The following is a 25,946-nucleotide window of genomic DNA, read 5'->3' on the forward strand; positions in this document are numbered from 1 at the left end:
ATGTTTATTATTAGTCATAAAGAACAAATAAATTCATTTTAACTAATTGTAGAGTTAGTCTATTAGTTTCTATCTATGAGATAACATTATCAATTCAAGTAGTTTTTAATCAGAAGTAACATTTTATTGTAGTTATACTCCAGCAAGATTTTTTTCTTTCCAATCGACCTATATATATATTACAATACATCTTAACCGTTATAATCTGACTAAGCCGATACAACAGGTAAGATCTATTCTAGGTTATATATATCTATTTAACAAGAAATATACTATGAACAGACTATAAAAATTTTTGCATTGACATTGCTAGAACACTTTACTTACTTAACTTACTTGTGGGGGGCAGCCTTGTGACTCGATTGGGTGCTTCCCTCAGTGTGTGTTTTGTCCACTTCTCGTGCTTCTTCCTGATTTCTTCCTCCACTGGAATCTGGTTTGTTCTCTCCCACAGTAGGTTGTTGCTAATAGTGTCCGACCAACAGATCCGAAGTATTTTGCGTAAACAATTGTTAATAAACACATGTATCTTCTGGATGATGGCTTTCGTAGTTCTCCAGGTTTCCGCCTCATACGATAGAACTGTGTTGACATTTGTATTGAAAATTCTGACCTTGAAGTTGGTTGACAGAGAGTTGTTGAGTTCCAGATGTCCTTTAGTTGTAGATATGCTGCTCTTGCTTTTCCGATCCGCGCTTTCACATCCGCATCAGATCCACCACGTTCATCAATGATGCTGCCCAGTTATGTAAAGGTTTTTACATCTTCCAAATCTTCTCCGTCAATTGTGACTGGATTGGTGCATTCTGTGTTGTATCGGAGGATCTTGCTTTTCCCTTTGTGTATATTGAGACCTACTGCTTCTGAGGCTGCTGCTACACTGGTCGTTTTCTCCTGCATTTGTTGTTGCGTGTGCGATGGAAGAGCCGGATCATCTGAGAAGTCTAGATCGTTCAGCTGCATCCTAGATGTGCATTGTATCCCATCCTTACCCAAGATGTTGACGTCTTCATGATCCAGTCGATCACCAGGAGAACGAGAAAGGGTGAAAGTAAGCAACCTTGCCTGACACTAGTATTCACTTCGAACGAGTCTTTGACCATTGATAGAACATAGTTTAGAAATATATCATATAATTAGGATACTGGGTGTAAACTACATATATCAAATTAGATTTTCATTCAATAAATTACTGGTGATAAATTTTTATGTAATTCATACAGTTATCAGTTCAGTGGTTTGTTGTTTGTTTTTTCAACCTTTTCTGATTAATTAATTGATTGATTCTTATTTATTTCGACTGTAATTAATCATTATATATATAAATCTTCAAAAGGTTCCATTTTCAAGTTTTCTCTTATACAAGTAAATAAAAATAGTATTGAAATGCTTTTGAAATTTCACAGTGAAAATTTATCATTGAACATATAATTTCCATTTAAACATTAAAAACATGAAGTTCAGCGAAGGTATCTGTTTTCAACAAATTTATTATCAAGCAGTACAATCATATATATATTTAAACACATAAACATTGATACAAGGAGGCACCAAATAGATATGCGCCACATAAGTCATTCGATTTGTGTGAGTGCTGGGATATTGTCCGAGTGCTCAAACCGAAACAGGTGGTTTCCTTAGGGGGCCACACTCGGAGCCTTCGACCCAAAGATCTGAACCACAAAGCAGTGGAGCATCGTAAGGAGATACAGTTCCTTGGTACCCGGTAACCAACGATTGGTTCATACGCCACTTGTTCCTTCAGGATCCTGGAGCCAACCCATGTGCACCATTGGTTTGGAATGAGGGTTTTCCAACTCACCTAGGTGGACTCCCCATGTCCACCAACCCGGTTAAAACACCGGACATTCGCTTTTCGTCCTCCCAATTTCATAAACAACACCCGTGGTGCGAGAAGACAGTGAATAGGACTTCCCTGGTAGTGGCTGTATGCACGTGTTCATGTGAGAGTACTTCGAGAGAGGGGAGTTGACTCTCTCCACTCTCGGCCGTACCAGAGTATATATATATATTATTAGAGCATTAGTTCCGTCATGACATATGAACAAGGAGTAGACATAATGATGTAATAAGATTATAATACTAGATTATGCAAGATGAGTAGTAACAATAGATTATTGTGTTTGTGCGTGCAAATAGAGGGCGCCTTGTAAAGTTAGTAAGTTAGCAACGGATTACAACATGAATGAAGTAAGATAATTATCAGAATAAGGGATTGTTGAGATTGTAGTAATTTTAATAGTTTAATTTAGAAGTAGAATTAACACCGTTGGATGCCGCCTCAGTAGTATACAGGTTGGGTTCACGCGCGAATCGTAAGATCCTGGGTTAGCGTCCAATATATGGGATCGTGGATGTGCACTGCTAGGGAGTGCTATTCTAAAACGAAACGGCTGTCTAGTGCTTCCAGGTTTAAAATCGTGGTTTAGCTTAGATCGACTGATGAATTCGGCTGTTAAAATGTTTTTGTTACGATAATTAAGGGTAATAGAGGTACAAAATTAAATGATCTCAACAATAATCATGAACTAAATCATGAGGATATGAGACATAAGTAAAGATAGGGGGTTCTTTTCAAATACGAAATGTAATAATATCAATAATAGAATAACGATAGGACGTACTTCTTTTTTACTCTCAGTTCTGGCTCGAGCTCATGGATGGTAAGAGCTTTCTCTGTTTTATGGAGTTGGATACGAAGAAATCTAGGTATATTTGAACGAATTGTATAAACAACCTTAAAATCAACCTGTGAATTGGTAGAATGATAATGAATTCATTGAAAAGAGATCCCTTAGTTGAAATTCATTTTTAAAAATCTACCATTTACTTTTAACATCTCTGTATTTACATTGGATACTTAACCAACAGTTTAATCTCATTTCATTGTTGACCTATACAACAGTTGCTGTAGTCGGTATACTTAGACTCTCAAAACTAATGTAATAGTTGGTGTGATTTGAGTATGCATCAGTTAGCTTAGCGGAACAAATTACTGAATAAACACTAACTGCATATTATTTAACTATTCATTTTTAACTAAGATAACTTTTGGTGAAGTCTATAGATGATATTTGTGGAATTTATAAAATTACGACCTTATTTTTTTGAGCTATTTTTCTGTTCTTAATGTGACATTTCAGAACAATCTCTTATGGTTTATTTTCCATACGGTATGAGTTGATACTTTGTTTACCATTTCATTTCTGTCAATACAATGATATAGTTCATTATTGAATTTTGAATTTTATTGGGTTCATTTATAGTTGACCCTTCTGTTCCTGGGATTAATTTTGGTAATAAGTCTCGGTGGCCCGGACAAAATATGAACCGTTTACCTGGTAAGCAACAACATCCAACACCCCATGTTTTGCCTAATATGACTTCTACTGGTATGAGATGGCCTCCTGGTGCAACAACTACACATATGCAAGGCATATGGCCACATACAGACCAACGACGCCCAGGTACTGTTCCAGGACCTTGGTCAACTAATGCATCTGGGATGGATAGTAGTAGTGCTGGAGGATTTTTCAATCAACCTACTCAAAGCATAGCTCCTCGAGTTTCGCAACAGATTGGTACCTCAGAGTTTCCTTCGTCATTAACTCCTGCTAGGGGTGTAAACCAGTCATTTAGAACGCCTCAAAGTGCCTTCTATCCACCCATAACTCCCGGTTTTTCGTCAACACCTATGTCACAACGTATGTTTATGAGTCCACAACAGCATTCACATCAATTACAACAACAGAGTATGATTCGTGCCCATGTGATGCGTCAACTTTTTAACTTGGGTTTTACTGAAGATGAAATACAACCTATATTCGCTGATACAAATACAAATGTGGAACGAGCATTGAGTAAGTTTTATTTCAGATTAATTGGTTCATAGTCATGTTTGTATCCGCACCTAGCTATTATAACCTTTTACTAGGATTGAAGTTATCGAAAATTTCACTTATTCGTTTGGAACTATCAGGGACAACTACAAAGCTTTACGACAAAATAGAACAACACCTTCTAACATGAATCCTTGTATCATACAAATATAGTTAGTGTATGACTTGACGCCACGATATTAAAGATAGCTGTATAGAAATGACATGTTTGTGTATTACTACTTCTTGATTGTAGTTATAGAAGGTTTGTGTAACTCCAGTGAATTGGCACGTCATTAGACATCTCTCAGAATAGAAGCCGTTGGTACTCCCTCAGTGATTTTTGTCTCCACTCTTATGAAATTGAAAGACATTCTCTATTAACTGAGAAGCGTTTTTCTTGTTTGTATATCTGACTGAACTGTATCACATATTAATTACTATCCTTATTTGTTCGTTTATCAATCATACACCGCATCTCTCTTTTATTTCTTCACAATATAAATTCATTTGTGTGATGCATCTTTGGATGCCATATTTCTTAGACATTATAAGCAAATATATAAATAGACTATTTATTTAAGAACGTAAAATCAATATTGTGAAACTATGATACAGTTTATATCAACTTAGAGCAATCTAAAGGTAACCTACTCGCTACAAGAGGCTTGAAGATGTTGGTTGCTAATATGTCCCTTATATTAAAACGGTACTAATTTTTCCAACATACTTCCCTTTACAACAACTCTATTGTTTAACTGTGAAGTTAGTCCATTATGTAAGCCAGTCCTTTGTTTATATATCCACGTTATAGACTGAAAACAGAACTTTTCTCACATTCTATTGCATAATCTAATCTCCAACTATTATCACTATTATTGTTTCACATAACTGACATATAGAATTGTGATATTCTTATTCAAGTATAATACAAAGTATCATTTTAAAATGAGAAAAAATTATCAGTTTATTGCATAATTTTTGCTAAAAGAAAAAGAAAACTTCGATTGCTTATCAATTATACCGTCTTTTAGTTGACTTACGTGATCGATCAGGCCATCCAGGCATTGATGAATTGATCAATGCACTGAGACCAATCACGTCCAATTTGTTGCCTACACCTAATTCAAATGATGTTAGACAACAGTCAGATTTTCCTGGACAAAGTACAAATCCCAATCGTTCTATGAATGCAATGAGAGGAAATGAGGTAATAAGGTTTATCTATCTGTCTATGTTACAGTACATTTTATTTACCTTTTCTGGTAGTATTACCTTCATTAAACTAAAATAATTTAATTGCGAATTTATCATTGTTCTTTTAGACGATAAATTAATCAGCGTCTCCGAGCAGATTTTTAGCTTTATGATCATTCCCACTATTCCTGCTCGTAAAATCGAAGATATTTATCTTCACTTCGTTTTTTTTTTAAAGTAAAAGTACCTACTCCACGGAATTTTCTCAACAAAAAGAAAAACTGACAAACTAACACTAACCATACAATCATGTCTATAAATCAGATTGTTCTATCATGTATTTGAAAACATTTTCAAAACCATCAATCTCAAAAGCTTAGAGTCTATTTGATGAAACCATTAACATTCAATATGACACAATACAATCATTTCATCCCATTTTATATAGATCGAATAATCCAATAGTGTTGTGTATAACTATAAATTCAACACTATTAATTAAAAATTAATTTTGAACAGAATGAATGTTGTTTTGACTTACGCTTAGATCTAATTTTATCAATCTATATAGCAAAGGTTAATGGATCACCTGATCATAGATCAATTAAACAGATTAATCGTAAAAAAAAGATACTAAGATAACCAAGCGGTTACAAACAACATTATTATGGGATATAAATCGACCACTGAATCTCTGTGCTAATGTGGTATGGCAACTCGGACTGATGTACGTACATACGAAGTTCTATATTGTTACTGACTGACTGACATTATTACAACCAATTACAAAGTTTTTTTTTAGAAAAAAACGTATTTCTACTTGAAGAATGCTTTGATGGTATTGTTGAAGATAACGTGGAAAGCTTTACAAATAAATCGTTTGTTCTGAGACTGCAACACTTTTAATAACATGCTACTGCTAAGATACAAATTGTTTCCATCTGCAACTATTCCTGTCATTGACTTTGAACTAAATCTCAAAATCTAATTAACTATTCAAATATTTTACACCTAAAAAATTACATTATAGACGAATGGTTTTCAATCACAATGATTTAATTAATTCTCATGGAAAATGCTATTTGTTTTGATTCCATGTTCTCTGAAATGGACGTCAACTCTGGAATTCTAGTACATTTAGCTGCCAAGTCCTGAATAAGACTAAATGTTCGTCACAGATTCCACCGCTAACCACGTTTAAGTTGTTTTATGGCTATATCGAGGCAATCCTCATAGACTGCACATAGTCTAACTAAGATTGATGAAAATTCAATCAAAATATCAACAGCGGGTTAATCCAATCTATTTTAAATTGAATGAATTGTAACTTGAAGTCTATTATAAGTACCTGTATTCAATAAGTACACCGCATCATTACTTATTGGCTATTCAGTTGTACTATAACTCAGTGGTTTAGACATTCAATTCTCACTCACTCTAGTTCTGCTTCTCACCTTTCTTCATCTGTTTACATTTCTGTAACCGATTAACAAGATGTAACTCAATGGTAAATAATACACGAATTTATAGCGTAGCCAATAAGTGAATAAGATACTTATCGAACAACTTATTTAATCTACTAAGATATCATAGTTGATAGTTTTACAAGTTACCTATTAATTTTAATGTATTCATTTTTCTTTTTTACATATACATAGATGATGAAATCCAATATACCAGTTAGTAATAATAATACTAATCAACCTACAGAAAATTTAGAATTATCATTACAATTATTGCAACAACGTGAAACACAAATACTTCAAACCATTGTACAATTACATTCAAAACATCAAGTAAGTCATAAATCATATAATCATATCATAAACCATAGTTTATTGAGTCATTTTCATTACAAAATGTTATCATTCTCTCTTACGGTTTAAAACCCAGCTATTCCTATTGCTTACTATTCTCGGACATCGATTCACTCGACAAGTTCCCCCAAATCAGAACACGATTGGACAGGAAAAGAGATTATATTCCAAATAACAAGGTTAGATGGAAGTAAGAAGCACAATAGGGAAAACGTTAGTATATTTATAGTTTTTTTTTCACATGAGGAGATTTCTAGAGTGTTCACTAAGTATTGACTAACGCTGATTGAATAAGAATTATCCAATCAGCGTGCACCAAAGCAAACGTGCATTGAGCATGCTTTAATCCATTCTATGTCCCACTAACACAAAATTTCATCTTTCTTTTATATTCCCTATTTAATTTAGAAGTATTGTAATTGACAAAATTTGATTACTTACTACTTCAGGTTACTTAAATTTACTTGTTCACACATTAGATTATATTTACAAACTGTGGATTTTGCAACAATGGTCTAATGGTCAAATCATTCGATTTTTGACTACTACTAGGTCACAGACTCGAATCCATCTCCAATTACATCGGTTTGTGTAGACCAATCTAAATTCGCATATAATCTTGTATACACGACCTGTATTTTTGGTGACTTTAAGTGGTGTATGGAGTTCGAGAACAATCACAAGCGCACTGGCATAGATTACGTACCCCCCCCCATTTTCCTCTAAGCTTAAATTATTTGCAACTGCATATTTGTTGATTTCACTTGCTGTGGTTTGATAATTTTCTTTTTAGTTTAAACTTCTATCAATTATGATTACCTTGTTTGTACAGTGTCATTTTGGTTAAATTCAATTTATTCCTAAGTTTTTTTATCATTACTCTAATCAGGACCTTTAAGAACTTCAAAGCCTTGGTCTTGCATCTTCGAATCATCCAGTAAATAATACTAAGTTTAGAAGCAGAATACTAGGTTCAGAATGGAAAACTGACAAATAAATTAGTGAATCTTCATGACTGAGTTGGTTGGGACAAGTGTTACCTGTCCCCGCTCACCACCTACAGTGATAAGCTGTTTTTCGATGTGGGAGTAAGTTAGAAGATACGACGTATCAGTCTATGAAGTGAATGACTGCTGACGTGGTTTATTTTGTCACGTACAGGCTGTCTGACTGGGGTTTGCGCTATGATTGTATCTAGTGGTTAGGAATGTTGGCTAACATCATTGAAAATAAGTTAAAATCACTCCACTTACCACGTTTATTATTTTGATATCCATCTTGATAATTTCATTTCACTGTACTGATATAATATGGAAACTTGGACCGATGCAGATATATGCCAGAATTTACGTTGCTTAAGAGTGAATGACTCACGGTGACATCTTATCTTTCGATACTTCTGAAACAAAGACAAACTCATAAATGTCTTTCGTATTTTTGTTTTTTAAAAGGATTTAAATCAAAAACTCTCACATATACGTTCAGCAACTAATGTTCCATTTGCTACAAATCCTGTTATACATGAACTACAGTTACAAGCATTTCAAGTTGGTCAACAAATCGATGCTCAACAGGCTCAATTAAAACATGTACGTAGTCAAGCTGGTATGCTACGACAGATTACTATGTCCTCATCGAATTTATCTAATCCATCTCAAAATTTAAACACTACTAATATTACCACTGTTACACCATCATCGTTATTAACAAGTAGTGGTGTGATTGTTGGCGGTGGTACTATTGGTCAAACGGTTACTAATGTACAACACATAATTCCTAATTGTTTAACAGGGACAACTAATCCAGTTAATTGTAGTGGATTTAATTTATTGACTACCAATAATAGTTCATCAGTGTCGTCCACCTCTGCATTATCATCATCATGGTGTCCTATTTCAACACAAAGTGGCAGTATGATTAGTGGTTGTAGCAAAACAAATCAACCATTAAATATTTCTGTAGTCGGTAATAATAGTAATGGTTCGGAAAATATTGATTTTCTACAGGATCAATCAAATTTTAATATGAGTAAGTGAAAGCGGCATTTATGTAATAGTAACAATTATTTTGTCATAAATGACTATTCTTTCTTAGTTGTATCATAATAGAAATAGTCGATTTAATTAATTTGTTAAAAGAAAGCTATGAGGTTGAATTCAATGTGTACTTTGAAGAATCGGCGGACATATATTTTTAGTGTTTGTTTTCGTCAAGGATATTCTTGTTGAATGGTTAATAAATGACGAAATTATGAAATTCATTTGCATTCATTGGCTTAGTTCTGAAGCACCCTTATTAAATGATTTGTTAACATGCATACTTATTGTATATTCATTGATCCTGAGTGCTGTCAGAAGTCTGAGTATAGTTATCACTTCCCGATTTCAGTCAGTATAACTTGATTGGTTCATCACTATAGGCAGACCCGACCACTACGTCAAGATAGTAGTAACGGTCGGGATGTCTTAGAAATATTGCCCTCATCTTCTGAGATCACCGGGTGAGGTTAGACGCAAGGTGTTATTTATTTATTTAACACATAGATATTGGTACAAGGAGGCACCAAATACATATGCGCCACACAGATCTCGTTTGATATGTGTGAGGGCTGCGATACTGACCGGGTGCCCAAACCGAAGCAGGAGACGCAAGGTGTTAGATAATGATGGCATATCAGTTGATGTTGTGAACCTACATCCACTGAAATGGTTGGGCCATGTATTACGCATACCCAATCACTGAATACCACGTTGTGTAATGCTGATAGTGTAGGACACTGGAAGGAAGTTAGTGGTGGCCAAACCAAAACGTGGCATCAATCCTTGAAGTCACTATCTTCTACTCTGAGCAATGTTGGTAGATACAGATTACTTAGTTGGGGTCCACGCCACTATTATAACCAGTAGTTGAAGACTTTGGGTGATGTGGCTCAGAATCGATCTAAACGGCGTAGGTGTACACACTTTTTGTCTTCCCTTAAACTGTGAGATTAAAACTGCCTTATACCTTTCTATGAACTAATTCTTTCTCCCTGCTTCTATGAATTATTTGGTGTTGATCTTGTTATGCTAATAAGGTGTGGCAACTTGGACCGATGCATATATATATGCCTGGTCCTACGTTGTAGATGACTGACTGACTGTAAGGCAAAACTTATGTTACCGACGTGCATATAACTTATACTAGTCCCATGTGGTCATGACGCCCACACACTAAGACCCGAAGGTTTTCTATTCCCTCGTGAAAACATATTCACGTAGCGGGGTAATGTGCTTTGAAATATAACAGTCTTCCTGCCAGTGAAGTCAATAGGGTTCTCCAGTAATGCTTGATCAATCTTATGGCTGGTATACCACAACCATTTGGCTTCGTGGAGTAAAGTAGGTTAAACACGATCTAAACATGTGTTCATCTAATGATTGAAATTCTATTGTTTTAGCTAAATAATAAACTGTTGTTTTATTCTTGCACAAATTGTTATAAATGATATTTTGACAAATATATTTATTGGCATTTGTTTTGCACAATTCGTCTTTTATCAGCTGTTGTTATTTTCACATTGCTACATTAACACCTTCAACCATTTAATTGATACAAATATTGAATAAGGTTCCTATTAATTTGTGACGATATTTGATGAACAAACATTAGTTTGGAAACTATTGGAAAACGAAGAGTATTGAATAGCTGTTTTTGGTGGAGTTTTGTTCTCTGAGCTGGATGGTTTGGTCGTGTCTCATGCAGAAAATATAGTTGTTCTCGAGTGGAAGCCTGCCTTTTGGCGAAATTCTCCCATTTTCGAACAACGAGAAGCGTATTACGCTCATATGATTTTGAGATGGTGGAGAAGATTTGTAGCTCAGAGAACAAAACTCCACCAAAATCATCCACCTGAGCTACAAATCTTCTCCACCATCTCAATTGAATAGCTGTTTTATCCTGCTGTATGACTTCTAATGAATGCCTACTTTTAACCATGTATGTAATCAAACTCAGTATATTGAGTTTCACAGAAAGCTCTTAATCTTTAGGTCACTGAATTAATATCTGATGGTTTGCATTTCTGGTTTGAGGAAATTCACATTCTTGCGCAACCTTCCTATCACACTATCGTCGTCTAAGCACCTCAAACCCTTCACACTTAAACTCCACAGATTTTATATCTTACCCTCGTTAGGATCGTAAGATTTATAGCTGCTAAACTGTTGCATAATTACTGCTAAATATATTTAGATTTATCTTTCGTTTCCAGTGGTTGTCTAAGGTGATTTCATGATATAAGCCAATAAACAAATTTACCGTAATTATTGTGCTGTTGTTAAATTGGTGCATGTATTTCCATTAGTGTTATAGTATTTAATGTTCCTTCTTTCTATTTGCTTATTTATTTGCTTGGGTATGTGAGGATTTTTTGTTTCCCCCCTCCCAAGTTTGATGAGCACTAGTGTATTTTCTCTCTTTGTTTTGCTTTTTAAAGATTCTTTATTATGGGAATCTAGTCCTTGGTCAGGTTCTAGTCCACAATTACACGAAAATTTTTCAAATAATCGTAATTCATTAGCAACTGACAGGCGTTGGACACCCTCTGGTAGTAGTAGTGGTGGTGGCAATGGCGGAGTTGTTGGTGGCGTCAGTGGCAATAGTAGCAGTAGACTGCCACCACCATTTATATCATCTCAACTCTCATCACTTGGTGATCCTAGATGGTCAGATATGATGAATGATGTCACTAGTTCAATGAATGACACAAGACGACAATCGTTTGGTGCTGGTGTTAGTGAAATTGACGAAATGCATAACAGTGGAATAGATTATCATCCTATGATTCCCATTTCTATATCGAGTAAATCATGGCTTCTAGCGCATAACATTCCACCGCATATATCAGTCGGAATGTTAAAAATGACTGTGTCCTCAGCATTAAACAATCATATCCTTCGATCTGTGGAATCCAGTGATAGAAATTCTTCTAATAGCACTTCTATTAGTAGTAATGGTAATAATAATGATATTGATTTTGAAATTCATCCGAATATGTCAGCACGTTGGGTTCTACTAGGATTGAATAGTCCTACACACGTGTCTATTGTTCATGACACTTTAGAAGGTGGTAATAGTAATAACAATAATGGACAACAACAGACTACTGGTTGTTATGGATCAATTAAATTAATTACACCAACTGAAGCACTACTTCATTTGCAAGAAATTCAGGTAATTTGATTTGTTATAAAAATTATGTGATCTATGCATTGTATTTTCAACAGTTTTACAATATGTACACATATGTCTATGTATATTCACATTATTTCAAAATACTTTCATTGTTTGACATGTTTACATCGAGTTTGTGTATATAATAGAAACGTATCGATGCTGATGTTTATTGCAATAGTATATATTTCATTTGTTAAATACGTAAGGTGATAAGGAGGGCGAAGATAATTTCTTGAAGTTAGTAAGTTGATCGATGGTAGTAGATATAGTTAAGGGGTAAGCTGAAAATAACCTCAGTGAATTTCCACCTACTTTCTAATCAATTAGAGAACAGCTTTTTATATATGGATAGTTTATATAAGAAAGCAAACATAAATTCATATAGGTATATTGATAGTAATGTGTTCTTAGTGATTTGGGTATGAGGTAACATTTCATCCAGTGTGATAGGACATACTTTGTGGAAATCAACACACTGCATCATGTGGCAAGCCATAACTTGGAATCCTGAAAGGAAACGTAAATGAAGAAGACCAAAGAACACATTGTGTCGGGAATCGAAAGGATGAATATCAACTGGAAAGGATTGCATAGGACAGAGTTGGATGTAGAGTGCTAGTTGACAGCCTTTTGTCCTCCACGAGATGTAACAGACGTAAGTAAATCAATCAGTTTGAGCTGTTGTTTAAGCTTATCAGCAACACTTTTTAACAGCCATTCCCGTCGCCAATTGCTGTGTCCTATTATTAGGGTCCAGTACAGTTCTAGGAACGAAAATGATTCAGCCACTCTAATACGATCTTTTTTCTTCGAAACTGACAACAGCCAATTATATTCAACACATCAAACTTCGACAGCTAACACAGGAAGAAGATGGAATAGCAGGTAACTTGATATTTGTGATATGACAAGCAACTCAAGTGAAATCGGTACAAACGTTGTTGTTATGGTAGCGGAATGTATGACCTTCAAGCATGTAGCAATTTTACGAACATGACAATCAAAAATCAAAGGTTGTGCGGTTACTGTTTCTGAAGAGATTTTAGCCTTTATAATAAAATTTGACTATTCTTGCAATCGCTTTATCATTACTATATTTCGATTATTTTTATTCATTTCGAGTTTTAATAGATTCGTATACTAATTTTGGCATGTTGTTTTCAGTTTGTAAGGATATAATTAAAAATTCCTTCCCATACCGTCCTCATGTTATACAAGCCTTGTACTTTACAAATTGATTTGTGGTTATTGTGTTAACATGTCTAATTTGTTTCTTACATTAGAACTCAACTGTGCTGATGCTCTTGATCTATTTCAATAGCGACCTTAAGACCGACCAATGAGAATACAACTTCTGCAAATGAAATAGACATTGCGTAAAAGTATTAAGTTACAAATGATATAAAGATTAGAAATGATTGTATCATTGTAAATGTCACACTACCTTTACATTAATACTCCTAACCTTAATACTTATCAAATAATCACATCTCCGAACTCCGTGGCTATTCAGTATATCATTTATTGATGGCAGCTATATAATATACTCTTACTCGATGGTCCATTATTCTGTAGGCAATCTACAACTATATTACCACCAAATTTAGCCATAAGGTGAAATTTCATCAAGAAAAATGATAACCGATACCCGGTCATCCATAATTCCGTTTTGAAAATCGCGGATCTACTGAACAATTTCTATCTTATTTTGTTATTTTCAAGGCTTTCAGGATGTTTTAGTTCCACTGTTTCTCATTGTGATGTATTTTACTTTCTATGATGAATTAGATTTGTGTCATGTTTATGATTGTGTTTGCGAGAGAATAATGTTCTACTACGAACTCAACTGTACAGTTACTAACATATACAACGTTTCAACAACTATTCTCCTAACGAGATGAAACCCATGAAAAAGAGAGTACTGCCGAAAAGTTTGATATTCAATTTGTGATTGAAAAGAGATAGTCCTGTACATGTTATCACAATTATTCTTATCAGTTAAAACTAACATGAACTCTTGTTGACGGGCTACATTTTTTCTGTATACAATAAAGAACAATAAAATTCAATCATCAAACATTGTTTTATGGATCTACCGTTAACTCTTAGTATATTCTTCTTTGAATGATCATTTTTTCTTTATGAGATATGGGGGGTCGATGGGAATTTGTTTATGGAAAATAGTAAACATTATCAGGTTAATGGCAGTTCTTTGAAAAATAAAGAAGTTAGTTCTAGCTTATAAAATATATGTCAACTAGTCGTTTAAACGTATTCAAATATATAATGTTTACACGTGGAGAACTACTGCAACCATTATCAAAACGGTACAAGTGTTTATAAAAATTTGTCTACGTAAGAAACTCAATGTCCGTTGGCCGGATAAAATCAGCAACAGCATACTGTGGGAAAGAACAAACGAACTTCCATCTGAACAAGAAATTAGGAAAAGACAGTGGAAGTGGATAGGATATATATTAAAGAAATCACCAAATTTCATCACAAGGCAATCCCTAACTTGGAATCCTGAAAGTGGAAAAGAGGAAGACCAAAAAACATATTGCGTCGGGAATAGGAGGTAGTAATGGAAAGGATGAATAACAACAGGAAAGGATTGCCCTGAACAGAGTTAAATGGAGAATTCTTGTGAGCGGCTAATGCTCCTCCATGAAGGGTAGCAGGCATATGTAAGTACCGCATATATCCTTAGTGGATTGCTTCGATGGTTACCTGTAGTTACAAGTTTTAGCTAGCAGTGTGAAACTCGATATAGTCTTGAGTTGTCTCAGTGCGACTATCAAGACTGGAATGCAGGTACATCTTGCTGATAAGTTTCAAACAGGACGAAACACGCGTCTTAAACTCAATTGTTAGGCATGGTCAAATTTTTCTTAAACGCGATATATATATATATATATATATATATATATATATATAGCTTTATGTTCTTATATTCTCTGTATTTATTGTATCTATTTATATTTTTCTTCATACCTTTAGTCACTAGCTTCTCGTTTGAAAGGTTTAAATGCTGATGGATCTCAGTCAACTTCATCGGCTACTATTCATTCCATTTCACAATTATCATCATCCAATATGATGAGATGTGATTTTAACACCAACCATAATAATAATAATAATATACCAAGTAGTGAATCAAATCATTTATTAATTGGAATAAATGCCACAACTATTAATAATTCTTCTGCCAGTTCTTCTCTTCCTCTTACTACTACTGCTACTACCCCTGCTAATACTGTTGTTACAACTGTCAATAATCATAGTTCCGATGGTTAATATTGATATTAACAATCCAGATTCTAATGCTTTTTTGTGATCAAGATATTAGCCCTAGGACCGGTCCCTATTCTCTCACTGCCGATTAATCCACTGACAAATATTCACATATATCATTCACTTTACATGTTTCTGTATTTATGTATGTATGTGTGTGTCTCTATACCCTTTCTGTGTTAATGGGTGTTCAATTTGTTACGTATTATTATGATAATTAGCATTATTATTTATGGTATTATTCATAGAAAAAAAATGACAAAGCATTTGGTATTGCTTGTGACTTTGTTTTTTTGGTTGTTTTTCTTTTATTTTTTTTGTTACATCATGATCATCATCAATATTTATTAATAACACAATAATGTTTTACATTTATGTATATCAGTTATTATTCAATCAGTGCCTCACAGAACAAAAAGCAAAAAGAAGAAAGAACACTTGATGAAATGAATTTCCACCTGATCTATTTATATACATATGTTGTCTATCTATCTATCTATCTCTTACACTCTTAACTCATTAAGTCATAACAATGTATTGTATCAATGAAATATAGATAATAAACATAGTTATTTGTAATAATGTGCCCAACTTCCCTACCACCACCACCACTACCCCCCACCTAAATTCCACTCTTCCACCGCCATCTTATACCTGTTCATGAACAACAACAACAAACCAATATTTTCCTTGTCATCTTGTTTGTTCTTTTAAGTTGATCTTTCGACTCTGTGTACTTTTCTCCCTTTCTCTCTCTCTAACGCATATCCTATAATGATCGTTTACACATAAATTACGGTAATTTTTTTTTTGTTTTATTCGTGTGATTGTTTTCCCTTTCTCAATTTAGTTTTATTATTTTTTTTGTTTGTTTTGTTTTGTTTACTTATCAATTTGTTATTCTATTTTTAATCACATGAATTGATGTTGTGTGTGTGTGTGTGTGTTAGTTGTGTATTTTGTCTTCTTTGTTCAGATAATGTTGGTAATAATAATAATAATAATGTGATTGTAGTCCGATCTTATCTCCTCTCTCTCTCTCTCTCTCTCTCTCTCTCTCTCTCTCTCTCTTGTCCCCCTTCGTATATTATCATTTTGTTTATGAAAAAGACGTACCCATCTATTATAAGGTAGCTAATAATAATAATAATGTTTGGGTATGGTATTAGAAAAAATATGCACAATAACCAACATTATGCAACAATTTATGAGGTTATATTATAATTTTTTGACTACTTATTTCATTGAATATTCAATAATGATGAAAGGTTGAATATTCTATGATGTTTATGTTTTACATTAAAATTTTATATTATATAACCAGTTTGTTTGTATGTTTATTTGTTTCATTCTCTTGTCCGGTTCTTCATTAGTTAATTGCCCTATTTGGTCTAGAAACTTTGTACTTTTTCATGATTTCTATGAACTCGTTAATTGAATCTTTTGTAAGATTGTGTTTCTATGACTATGTGTTATAGAGGTATGTTTCATCTGATTGATATCTTGATATGGTTGCAAATTTTCGTTCCCCACCTCCACCCCCAACTTTTTTTTTGTCACTTGAAAAAAGAAAAAAAAAGCATTTCTTATATTCTCACTTTTGTTTATACATTAATCCATACATACATACACACACACTAGCTGGCACACAAAATCGTGTATACGATTTCCTATCTTCTCCTTTTAAATAAATCTGTGGTAATCTATCAGTCAGTTTATATTTGTTATTAAAATGTTTTGTTAATGGTCACCTTTTTCGATAGTATTATTGTTCATCATACAATACTGTTGATGTTATCCATGATATATTGGTCAGGATCTATTTACAAATCATTGATATCACTCAATATTGTTACATCGATACTCTTACATTTACATATATGTGTGTATATATACATTAGATGTACTCAATAAATTGTTTGTTTGTATGTGTGAATTATCCCCATTTCTGTATTTTTATATGAGTAATTAGAGGGGGAAAAAAGTAATTGTGCCTTTGTTTTTTCATATTTTAATCTAATACAACATGACATTAGTGTCTTTTACTTGTACTACTTATAATAGTTTACTACTTATATGAATATTCATTACTTAAAATAATCTTAAATCCATCATATACAATGTATCATTTTCAGCTAATGGGTAGGGGGTTTTTTGTTTAATATTGAGAAATAAACATTTGGTTTCCATACCTATAGATAGATAGATGTGTATGTACTACTACATGTAAAACACTTTTTTTTCTAAGAAAACCAAACAACAATCTATTACACGTAATTTACAGAGATGGGTCATTGATAATGATTGATTCTGTTTAGGCATTTGTTAAATTTACCCAATATCTTTCTTTTTTTTTAAAAATCGTTTGCCTTCTTAGATTGACTGTGTGTGTGTGTTTACATTCACCGCTGGATATAAATTAAAATGATGTAACAGTTTATCTGTTGTTGTTGTGTTTTTTTTTAGAGAGTTTTCTTTTTTTTTTGAATAATAATAAGTCCTCATCTAAATTGTTGCTGTGTTTTTCTTCCTCTCTCGTTATTTTACTGTACCGTAGTGATATATGTATGTAATTTCTATTTACATACATATTTATGGTGTACTATAATTAAATCTGTATGTTTATTCATCTTGCATTTCTAATTATGACATGCTTTTTCACGTTTTTCCTCCTCCTACACCTACTCCTCCTCTTCTGAGTTCCTTAAACCCTCCCTCAATGTACGACGATGTGTGTGTGTGTGTGTGTACGCGTTTGTATTTTCATTTTATTCACTAACATTATTCATTGAAAAAAAATATTACTAATACTCTATACATAAATATTCATATACAAATGCATAGATTCTATTTGTTACCCTTTTTATTGACTTTTGTTTTTTTTCACATTAAAATACTAGAATTCAGATTAGTTGGTCATCTTGTTATTAGTAAGTGACGTGTGTGTACCTCGCTGAATTTTTTATGAGAAATAATGTTTAGTCAATTCAGTGCCCTCCCCCCCCCAATGCTCTGGTACGGTCGAGGGTGGGGTGGATCCACTCTCCACGAAATGCCGTGCGTATACAAAAACTGCCACGGAAGTACTGCTCACTGCCTTCTCGCGGCGGGGATGTTTACGAAATTGAGACAACGAAAAGTGAATATCCGGTGCTTTAACCGGGTTGGTGAATATGGAAGATACACTTAGGGGAGTTGGAAAAACTTGATTCCAAAACAGGAGTGCGCATGGGCTCCAGTATCCTGAAGGAACAAATGGCATATGAAACAATCATTGGTGACCGGCTACCATGAGAATGTATCTCCTGACGTCGTTCCACTGCCTTGTAGGTCAGGCCTTTAGGTCGGAGGCATACTGTTTCATATTGAATGCGACTTAGGATTACTTTATAGTTGTAAAGTTAGTTTCGTAAGTAAACTCTCCTAAGTTACAGTTACAATTGTATATATGTAGTGCATTTTAAAATATAACAGTTGGATTAACATGAAATATATATTTACTAAGTTGATTTAACAAATTGATAAGTCTCTTAATTGAACATTTGATTCGGTTCTTAAGTTATTCTGGTAATCTCCAGGCTAGATCTACACAGCGACTTGAACACGAGAGAAAAGACGCGAAATATGGAAGAAACTGTTTTACTTCAAAAGATTCGTGAATGTACAGAAAACTTAGGATTTTTATAGTATTTTAGATGTCCTTGGGTTTCCGGAAAATTCTGCAATGCTACTAAACATAGTAGCAGTGTAAGTAATCATCCGATCATAAACTCGATATGTGACTTTTCACTTTCTAGATGTTTTTGTCAAAATTTCTGCTAAACTCTGATTGGATAACATGCTTGTCAGTGTTTTCAGAGCCTCGTCTGTTCTTTTTCTAGGAATTTTTTAGATCTCTCCAACACAAGTCGTTTTCTAACAAGCTTATTTTCACATTGAAAATTGAACAAAACTTAGTCAGTCAGCTACAACGTAGGACCAGGCACGTATGTGCATCGGTCCAAGTTGCCACACCCCATTAGCATAACAAGATCAACACCAAGTTTATAGAAGTAGTCACTTCAATGATAGTAACTTATAAAAGAAAGATTGTGTATAAGGATTTAATACAAGAATTAGTTTACAGAAAGAAAGGTACCAAGCAATTTTAATCTCATCGTTTAAGGGATGACAGTGATTAAGTAAGTATGCAACGAAGTTAGATTTTTTGTATAACATAGATGTATAAATGATTAGATGAACCAAATCGGTTATTAATAAATGTCCAATCACTGTAATAGATCTTCCTACACGGATGACATGGCTCAAAATCATTTGCAATGGCACAGGTGCATCCACTCTTTGTGTTCTCCTATATTCTCATCTGAATTCTTCATGTCCCTTTCTTTTTTCTCTTTCCAAATTTAATTCACTAGATTATACTCCTTGAATAACACCTTCAAACCCTAATCTTTCCAATTGCTTATACTCTTACTACCTCTACCACAGTGGGATTTGAATTGACAATTGTATCTGTGTGCTAATGTGGTATGGCAACTCGAACTGATGTACGTACGTACGAAGTTCTACGTTGTTACTGACTGACCTTCCTACACGAGGTCAGTTTTAACCTAAATAGATCAGTAGTGGCATCTCGTATAATGCTGCTGAATGACATGAGTTCTAATTCAACACTAAACATCAAATAGATGAAGGATGGTGATAAATACCAACTAAGAAGATATTGATATCATACAGAGTTTTCAGTCGACTACCTCCCTTTTTTTATTAGTTCAAAATAGAAAGTAATCACTCCTTTCTCTCTTATACACGATGAATTATTATTGACTAATTTAAGAAGTCTATTTCAGTTAGATGTATCAACTATCGATCTTGTATCTGTGTTACAATATGATGGTACTCATAGAAAATGTTCGAATCAAGGTCATTTAGATGGCCCGACTTTAGAAAGTACAAGTGAAGAATACTTTTCAATAGTTTAATTCTTAAAAATAAAATAAAATCCAGATCGCATTGAATTTAAACCAGAACGATGATAATGTAGTTCAATGGTTAACTTGTATTATTCTTCGACAACTTCCAATGATTATGTAACTAATAAGAATACAGTTGTAGGCAGTGAATAATTTATGATCAAAATGGGAGTTTTTAGACATTGTATTAATTTTAATAGTTGAATTGATGAGTCGATCAAAGTTAGATCACTATTGAGTACTTGGAAACACTGGATCGTCGTTTCGTCCTAGTACGGGACTCCTCAGCAGTGTGCATTCATGATCTCGAATCAAAGGGTTTCGAACCCAGGACATTCGATCTCGTATGCAAACGCTTAACCTCTAGACCAGTGAACTGGCATCCAGCAGTGTTAATGTCTAACTTCAACCGATCCGGAGTTGAATTAGTTGGGTTCAAATAAATTCCTTCTAAACGTAATAGATATACTTTGTTGGTGAGTATCGTTTGATATGTAATCTATGAAAAAACAGACTTCCTATTACGTAACATTGGTAATCTCACTTTAAAATAATTGTGCTATGATGTTATATTTCTTAGTTGAATGATTTCATTTCTTGCCTAAGCGGTTGAACTCTACCATTACTGACAATTATTGAGCATTGTGTTTAATATGTGAAAGTAAACTTAATTTACTTGGTATTCTTTGCTTGTATCTTCCGATTGTTGTTTAGGACTGCAATTGATCAGTCTCTTGATGGCATACGTACATCCTGTGCGGAATGCCTCGAGCTTTATAACCAAAGGTGGATAGTGTCTAGCAGTGGAAGATAAAAGCAAACAATACCAAGTGAATTAAACTTCACCCCGTTACACAAGCACGTTGCTATCAAGACTTAGTAGCTGACTGAATAACGCGATGGCGTTTGAAGCGAACGATACTGAGGTTGAGTCCGAGAGGGGATATCAACTCTGAGGTTCAGGTACATACAGCCTACGAGTCCCGATTAAGAGGTAACGCACGTCCTGGATTCCACTGCTAGCCACAATCCATCTTTGTTTATAAAGCAAACTTAATTGTCCATAACTATTTAAATCCAAATAACACTATAATAGAAAGTATTTCACGTTTTGTAAGTTGTATTCATATTTTAGTTGACGTATCACTGAAAACAAAATAATATTGAACTGTTTTGTCCCTGTATTGGACTCTAGCAGTCTATACTTACAACCCTACTGAGAGACAAATCCAATACTTCACAGTGAAAGCCTAACCATTATAATCGCTGGATTCGTATTCATTAGCATATCTTACACTCTAATCAATTTGTATATTTCAGAAGAGCTCCATACTAGTATAATAGCAAATATTTAATTCTTTCTTGTTTTAATGATACTCTAAATGAAATCAATCTGTGATGAATATAACTTAAATAATTAAATCAATCTTCACAAAATCTCTTCAACTAAATTATTTTCAGAAGGGGGTTTTGTGAAGATTTTAATAACTTAATAGTTGAATTCATGAGTTGACTAAAGCTAAACCACCATGAAAAACGTGGAAGCACTGGACAGCCTTTTCGTCCTCCTCCTCAATCGGCATCCATGATCCTGCATCGTGAGATTTAATCCCAAGACCTATCAGTCTCTCACACGAACGTTTAACCCTCTAGACCGCTGAGATGGCCCGGCATTCAACAGTGTTAATGTTTAACTTCAACTAATCCATGAAATTGAGTGACACATCCACTATTATCTTCAGTGAATTACTATCACACAACAGACGTGGTTGATCTCCAATGGTCACTGCTTCTCATTTGAACTCCAAGAAATACCTCTTGAAGTCAGATACTAGTGAGCATATGTTGATTAGTATCAGAAGGGTGTTTTTTGTGTGGATATTTTAGTCATTTCTATAGTTGAGAACATAATTTAATTGAAGCTAGACCACCATAGAAAACATGAAAGCATTGAACAGCCGTTTCATCCTTCTCAGCAATGCACATCGATGATACCGTAACGTGAGATTCAATCTTAAAACCTATCGGTCTCGTAAGCGAACACTCAACCTCTAGACCACTGAATTGGACTGAAATCCAACTTCAAAGAATCCACGAAATCACACCACCGACATCTATCTACCTTAAACCTATAGAGAGAGAGACTCTATATCATCTCACCCTTTTCTTTTCTTTTCTCTCTTTGTTTTTCTTCTTATTACTTAATTCTATATGAATATAACGATTTATCAAATCATCAGTAAATTAAGGTCAATTCATTCTATTGATTAATTTCTATAATGTTCAGTTTAAGGTTAATAAAACAAAACGAATGATGTTACACTTGAATATCATTTATACAATGTAAATGGTATTGATAAGAGATAAGAAAGAACAATTTTGTTTCTTTTCTTTTCACTTTCTCCTTTTTTCTTTCTTTTTTCTCTTTTTTTCTTTCTTTTTAAATATTTTTCTTTATTTCATTGAATTTGGCCAACTATAATACAAGTTTATTCAAGTTTTTTTTTTAAAGACTTTTGTAATTGATATTATATTAGATAAACCTTTTTTTAAGATGTTCATGTTTGGTTGTTTGTTTGCTTGTTTTGTAAGGTGTGTGTGTGTGTGTATACGCTTGTAAATTGGTGAATTGTAAATATTATGCAAACTTTAGTTTAATCTATAGTGATAATAATAATAATTGATTGATCACTGGATGGTGTTTAATGTCATGTATGTCAGGTCTTTGTTAGTGTGGATCGAATCCTATCGACCAAGTCACAATATAGCCACCAGTCTAGGTGACTTGACATTGCATGCACGATGTTGAGATAAGATGATAGTTGGAGGTAGTCAACAGGAAACACTGGACCTATGTTTCGTGCTACTTGGCAGTCGTCAGCAAGGTGTACCTGTAATCTTGAGAGAACTGATGCTCCCTGACGAATTCGATCTCGTGTCACCTAGCTTCACATTCAGAGACGTTATCACTGAGCTATCCGAGCCTCGACTGACTTCCTATAGGACTGATTGATCACTGGGTGATGATTAATATCATTTATGCCAGGTCTTTCTTAGTTCGGATAGAATCCTATCGACCAAATTGCAATATCCAATGTCATGTATGCCAATTCCTTCTTGGTGGTCAATCAATTGTAAATGCATCTCAGTCCTATAGGAGATTAGTCAAAGCTCGGATAACTCAGTGATAACGTCTTTGACTGTGAAGCTAGGTGATACAAGGATCCAATCCGTCAGGGAGCATCAGTTCCCGCAAGTTTATTTATTTATTTTAACACAGATACTGGTACTTGGAGACACCAAATAGGTATGCGCCACATGAATCATTCGATTTGTGTGAAGGCCGGGATACTGCCAGGGTGCTCAAACTGAAGCAGGTGGTTTGCTTAGGGGACGACACCGGGAGCATTCGATCTAAAGCTCTGATCCACAAAATAGTGGAGCAACGTAAGGAGATGCAGTCACATGGTAGCCGGTGACCAACAATAGGTTCATACGCTATTTGTTACTTCAGGATACTGAAGCCAATGTGCACTATTAGTTTGGAATCAGGGTTTTCCGACTCACCTAGGTGAATCCTCCGTATCCACCAACCCGATTAAAGCACCGGACATTCACTTTTCATCTTCTCAATTTCGTAAACAGTACTCATGGTGCGAGAAAGCTGACTCTCCCCACTTTCGGCCGTACCAAGGCATTTTGGGCCCCTCGAGATTACAGGGTACACACTGTTGACGAGTGCCAAGTATCACGACTACTTCCAACCATCATCTTATCTCAACATAGTGCACGCAATGTCGAGTTACATAGACTAAAGGCCAAATCGCAGCTTTGTCGATAGCATTCAATCTATACTAAAAAGGACCTGATACACATGACAATAATCACCACTCAGTGATTAATCAATGGTGAATACATCTCAGTCCTACAGGAGGTTAGTCGCCGCCTAGATATCTCAGTGGTAACGTCTTTGAATGTAAAGTTAGGTGACACAGGATGGAATCCGTCAAAGAGCATCATTCCCCCCAAGGTTACAAGGTATACATTGCTGATGAGTGTCAGATAGCACGAAACCTAGGCTGAGGGTTTCCTGTTGACTATCTCCAACCATCATCCTAATAATAATAATATTCTACAAATGTATAAACTGAATGGTATCAACTATACAATGAGTGTATTGTAGCATCAATAACCGAATGTCTGATATTTTCAACACAATAAAAGTTTAGTGAAATATCCATATATCTAAACTATTAATAGGATCTTAGATGTTAGCGTGCTTTGGAGAAGGTGGTTAACAGAATATTTATCGTCTCTACAAACACGTCAAAAATGGTTAGTTGGATATCACAATTCCCAGAAGGGAGATGTAGTAATTGTGGCTTCGGAAATTTCGACCCTTGAAAGGTGGCCCTTCAGAGTGGTGGAAGGCTGCGAAACAGATAACGACAGAAAGGTCAAAACGGTAACTGTTCGTACAAATAACTAATTAGTTAGAATGCAGTAGTTCCTTGTTATACCAATGTAAGCAGAACGAGTACGCGTACTGTTGTATGTCCTACTTACTCCTCTAGTGTAGATTGTGTTACAGAATAAACCATGACCAAAGGTATCGAAGTGGCTTTGTATTGTATGAAGGTGTTTTGTGGGTCGGTGTAAGATCCATTTTGAAAGTTTTGTGTGCGAAAATCCCTCCATGTATACACTTGCAACTTGTTCATATTGATTCCTTCAGGTGTATATTTTATTAGTCTTTTTAATTCCATTTGAGATGGTAATATTTGTATTTTATTGTAGTTTTTACTTTCCTTACACTTTCACTGAATTTTCATGTTTCTTCCTGAACTGTATTTATGTTCTTTTAGTTGATACTTAGTCTTGGCGGCAGTCATATTCATTTGTTCCCCTCTTTGATTGTGTTGCTTGTATTGACGGGAATTGTGCATTTTTGATTGTGCATTGAAGCACTCTTCTAGGATTCCAAACACTGTGTGTTATGATGCAACCAAATATTATCTTTCGAACGAATCTGTACATCATCTATTATGGATTAAACAATTATTGATTGAATAACTGGGTGGCTAATATATGTTTACGTACTGATGTACATTTATATTTATAATGAAATCTAGAACCAACAATTCTTTAATCATCTTGTTTTTGGTCTCAAACTGGGCAATAGCACATATATAAACTATCTAAACAGATACTCTTCAGTCTAAACCTTAGTTTAGATTCTACTCGAGTCTTATACCAGAACAAAACGATCATCCACTACTTTAAGATTCCTTCGGAATAACCAATAATACGTATAAAAGTTAATGAAGTTAGCCTAATTAAAGAAAAACGTCTATCTGATATAGTTACTATAAGATTTCAAACAACTGAGTACCAGGATGATAAAATTTGAGATTGTGAATATTTCAATGATACTATAACTCAATTTAACTCCGCCTGGAGTTCCTCCCGGGATTACTGTCGGTTCAAAGCCCGGATAAAGGAGGAGGTTTGGGCATGGGGTTAGCGTCCCCATCCCGTAGAAAACTAAC

The 25,946-nt window shown here is 34.4% G+C and overlaps 1 protein-coding gene across 1 annotated transcript in view; it reads left to right on the forward strand.

The window, feature by feature from the left end:
• Positions 1 to 20,676, forward strand: part of CDC25_1 (cell division cycle- protein) — a 34,905-nt gene extending 14,229 nt beyond the window's left edge. Inside the window, exons 7-12 of the mRNA XM_051216676.1 lie at positions 3,288 to 3,881; positions 4,934 to 5,109; positions 6,755 to 6,892; positions 8,365 to 8,941; positions 11,391 to 12,127; positions 15,131 to 20,676. Of these exons, the coding sequence (XP_051065271.1) occupies positions 3,288 to 3,881; positions 4,934 to 5,109; positions 6,755 to 6,892; positions 8,365 to 8,941; positions 11,391 to 12,127; positions 15,131 to 15,427 (2,519 nt within the window). The 3' untranslated portion in view covers positions 15,428 to 20,676. The remainder of the gene's footprint in view (positions 1 to 3,287; positions 3,882 to 4,933; positions 5,110 to 6,754; positions 6,893 to 8,364; positions 8,942 to 11,390; positions 12,128 to 15,130) is intronic.
• Positions 20,677 to 25,946: the final 5,270 nt, after the last annotated feature.

The sequence above is a fragment of the Schistosoma haematobium genome, chromosome 6 (genome assembly GCF_000699445.3).
Source record: "Schistosoma haematobium chromosome 6, whole genome shotgun sequence".
Classification (NCBI taxonomy): Eukaryota; Metazoa; Platyhelminthes; class Trematoda; order Strigeidida; family Schistosomatidae; genus Schistosoma; species Schistosoma haematobium.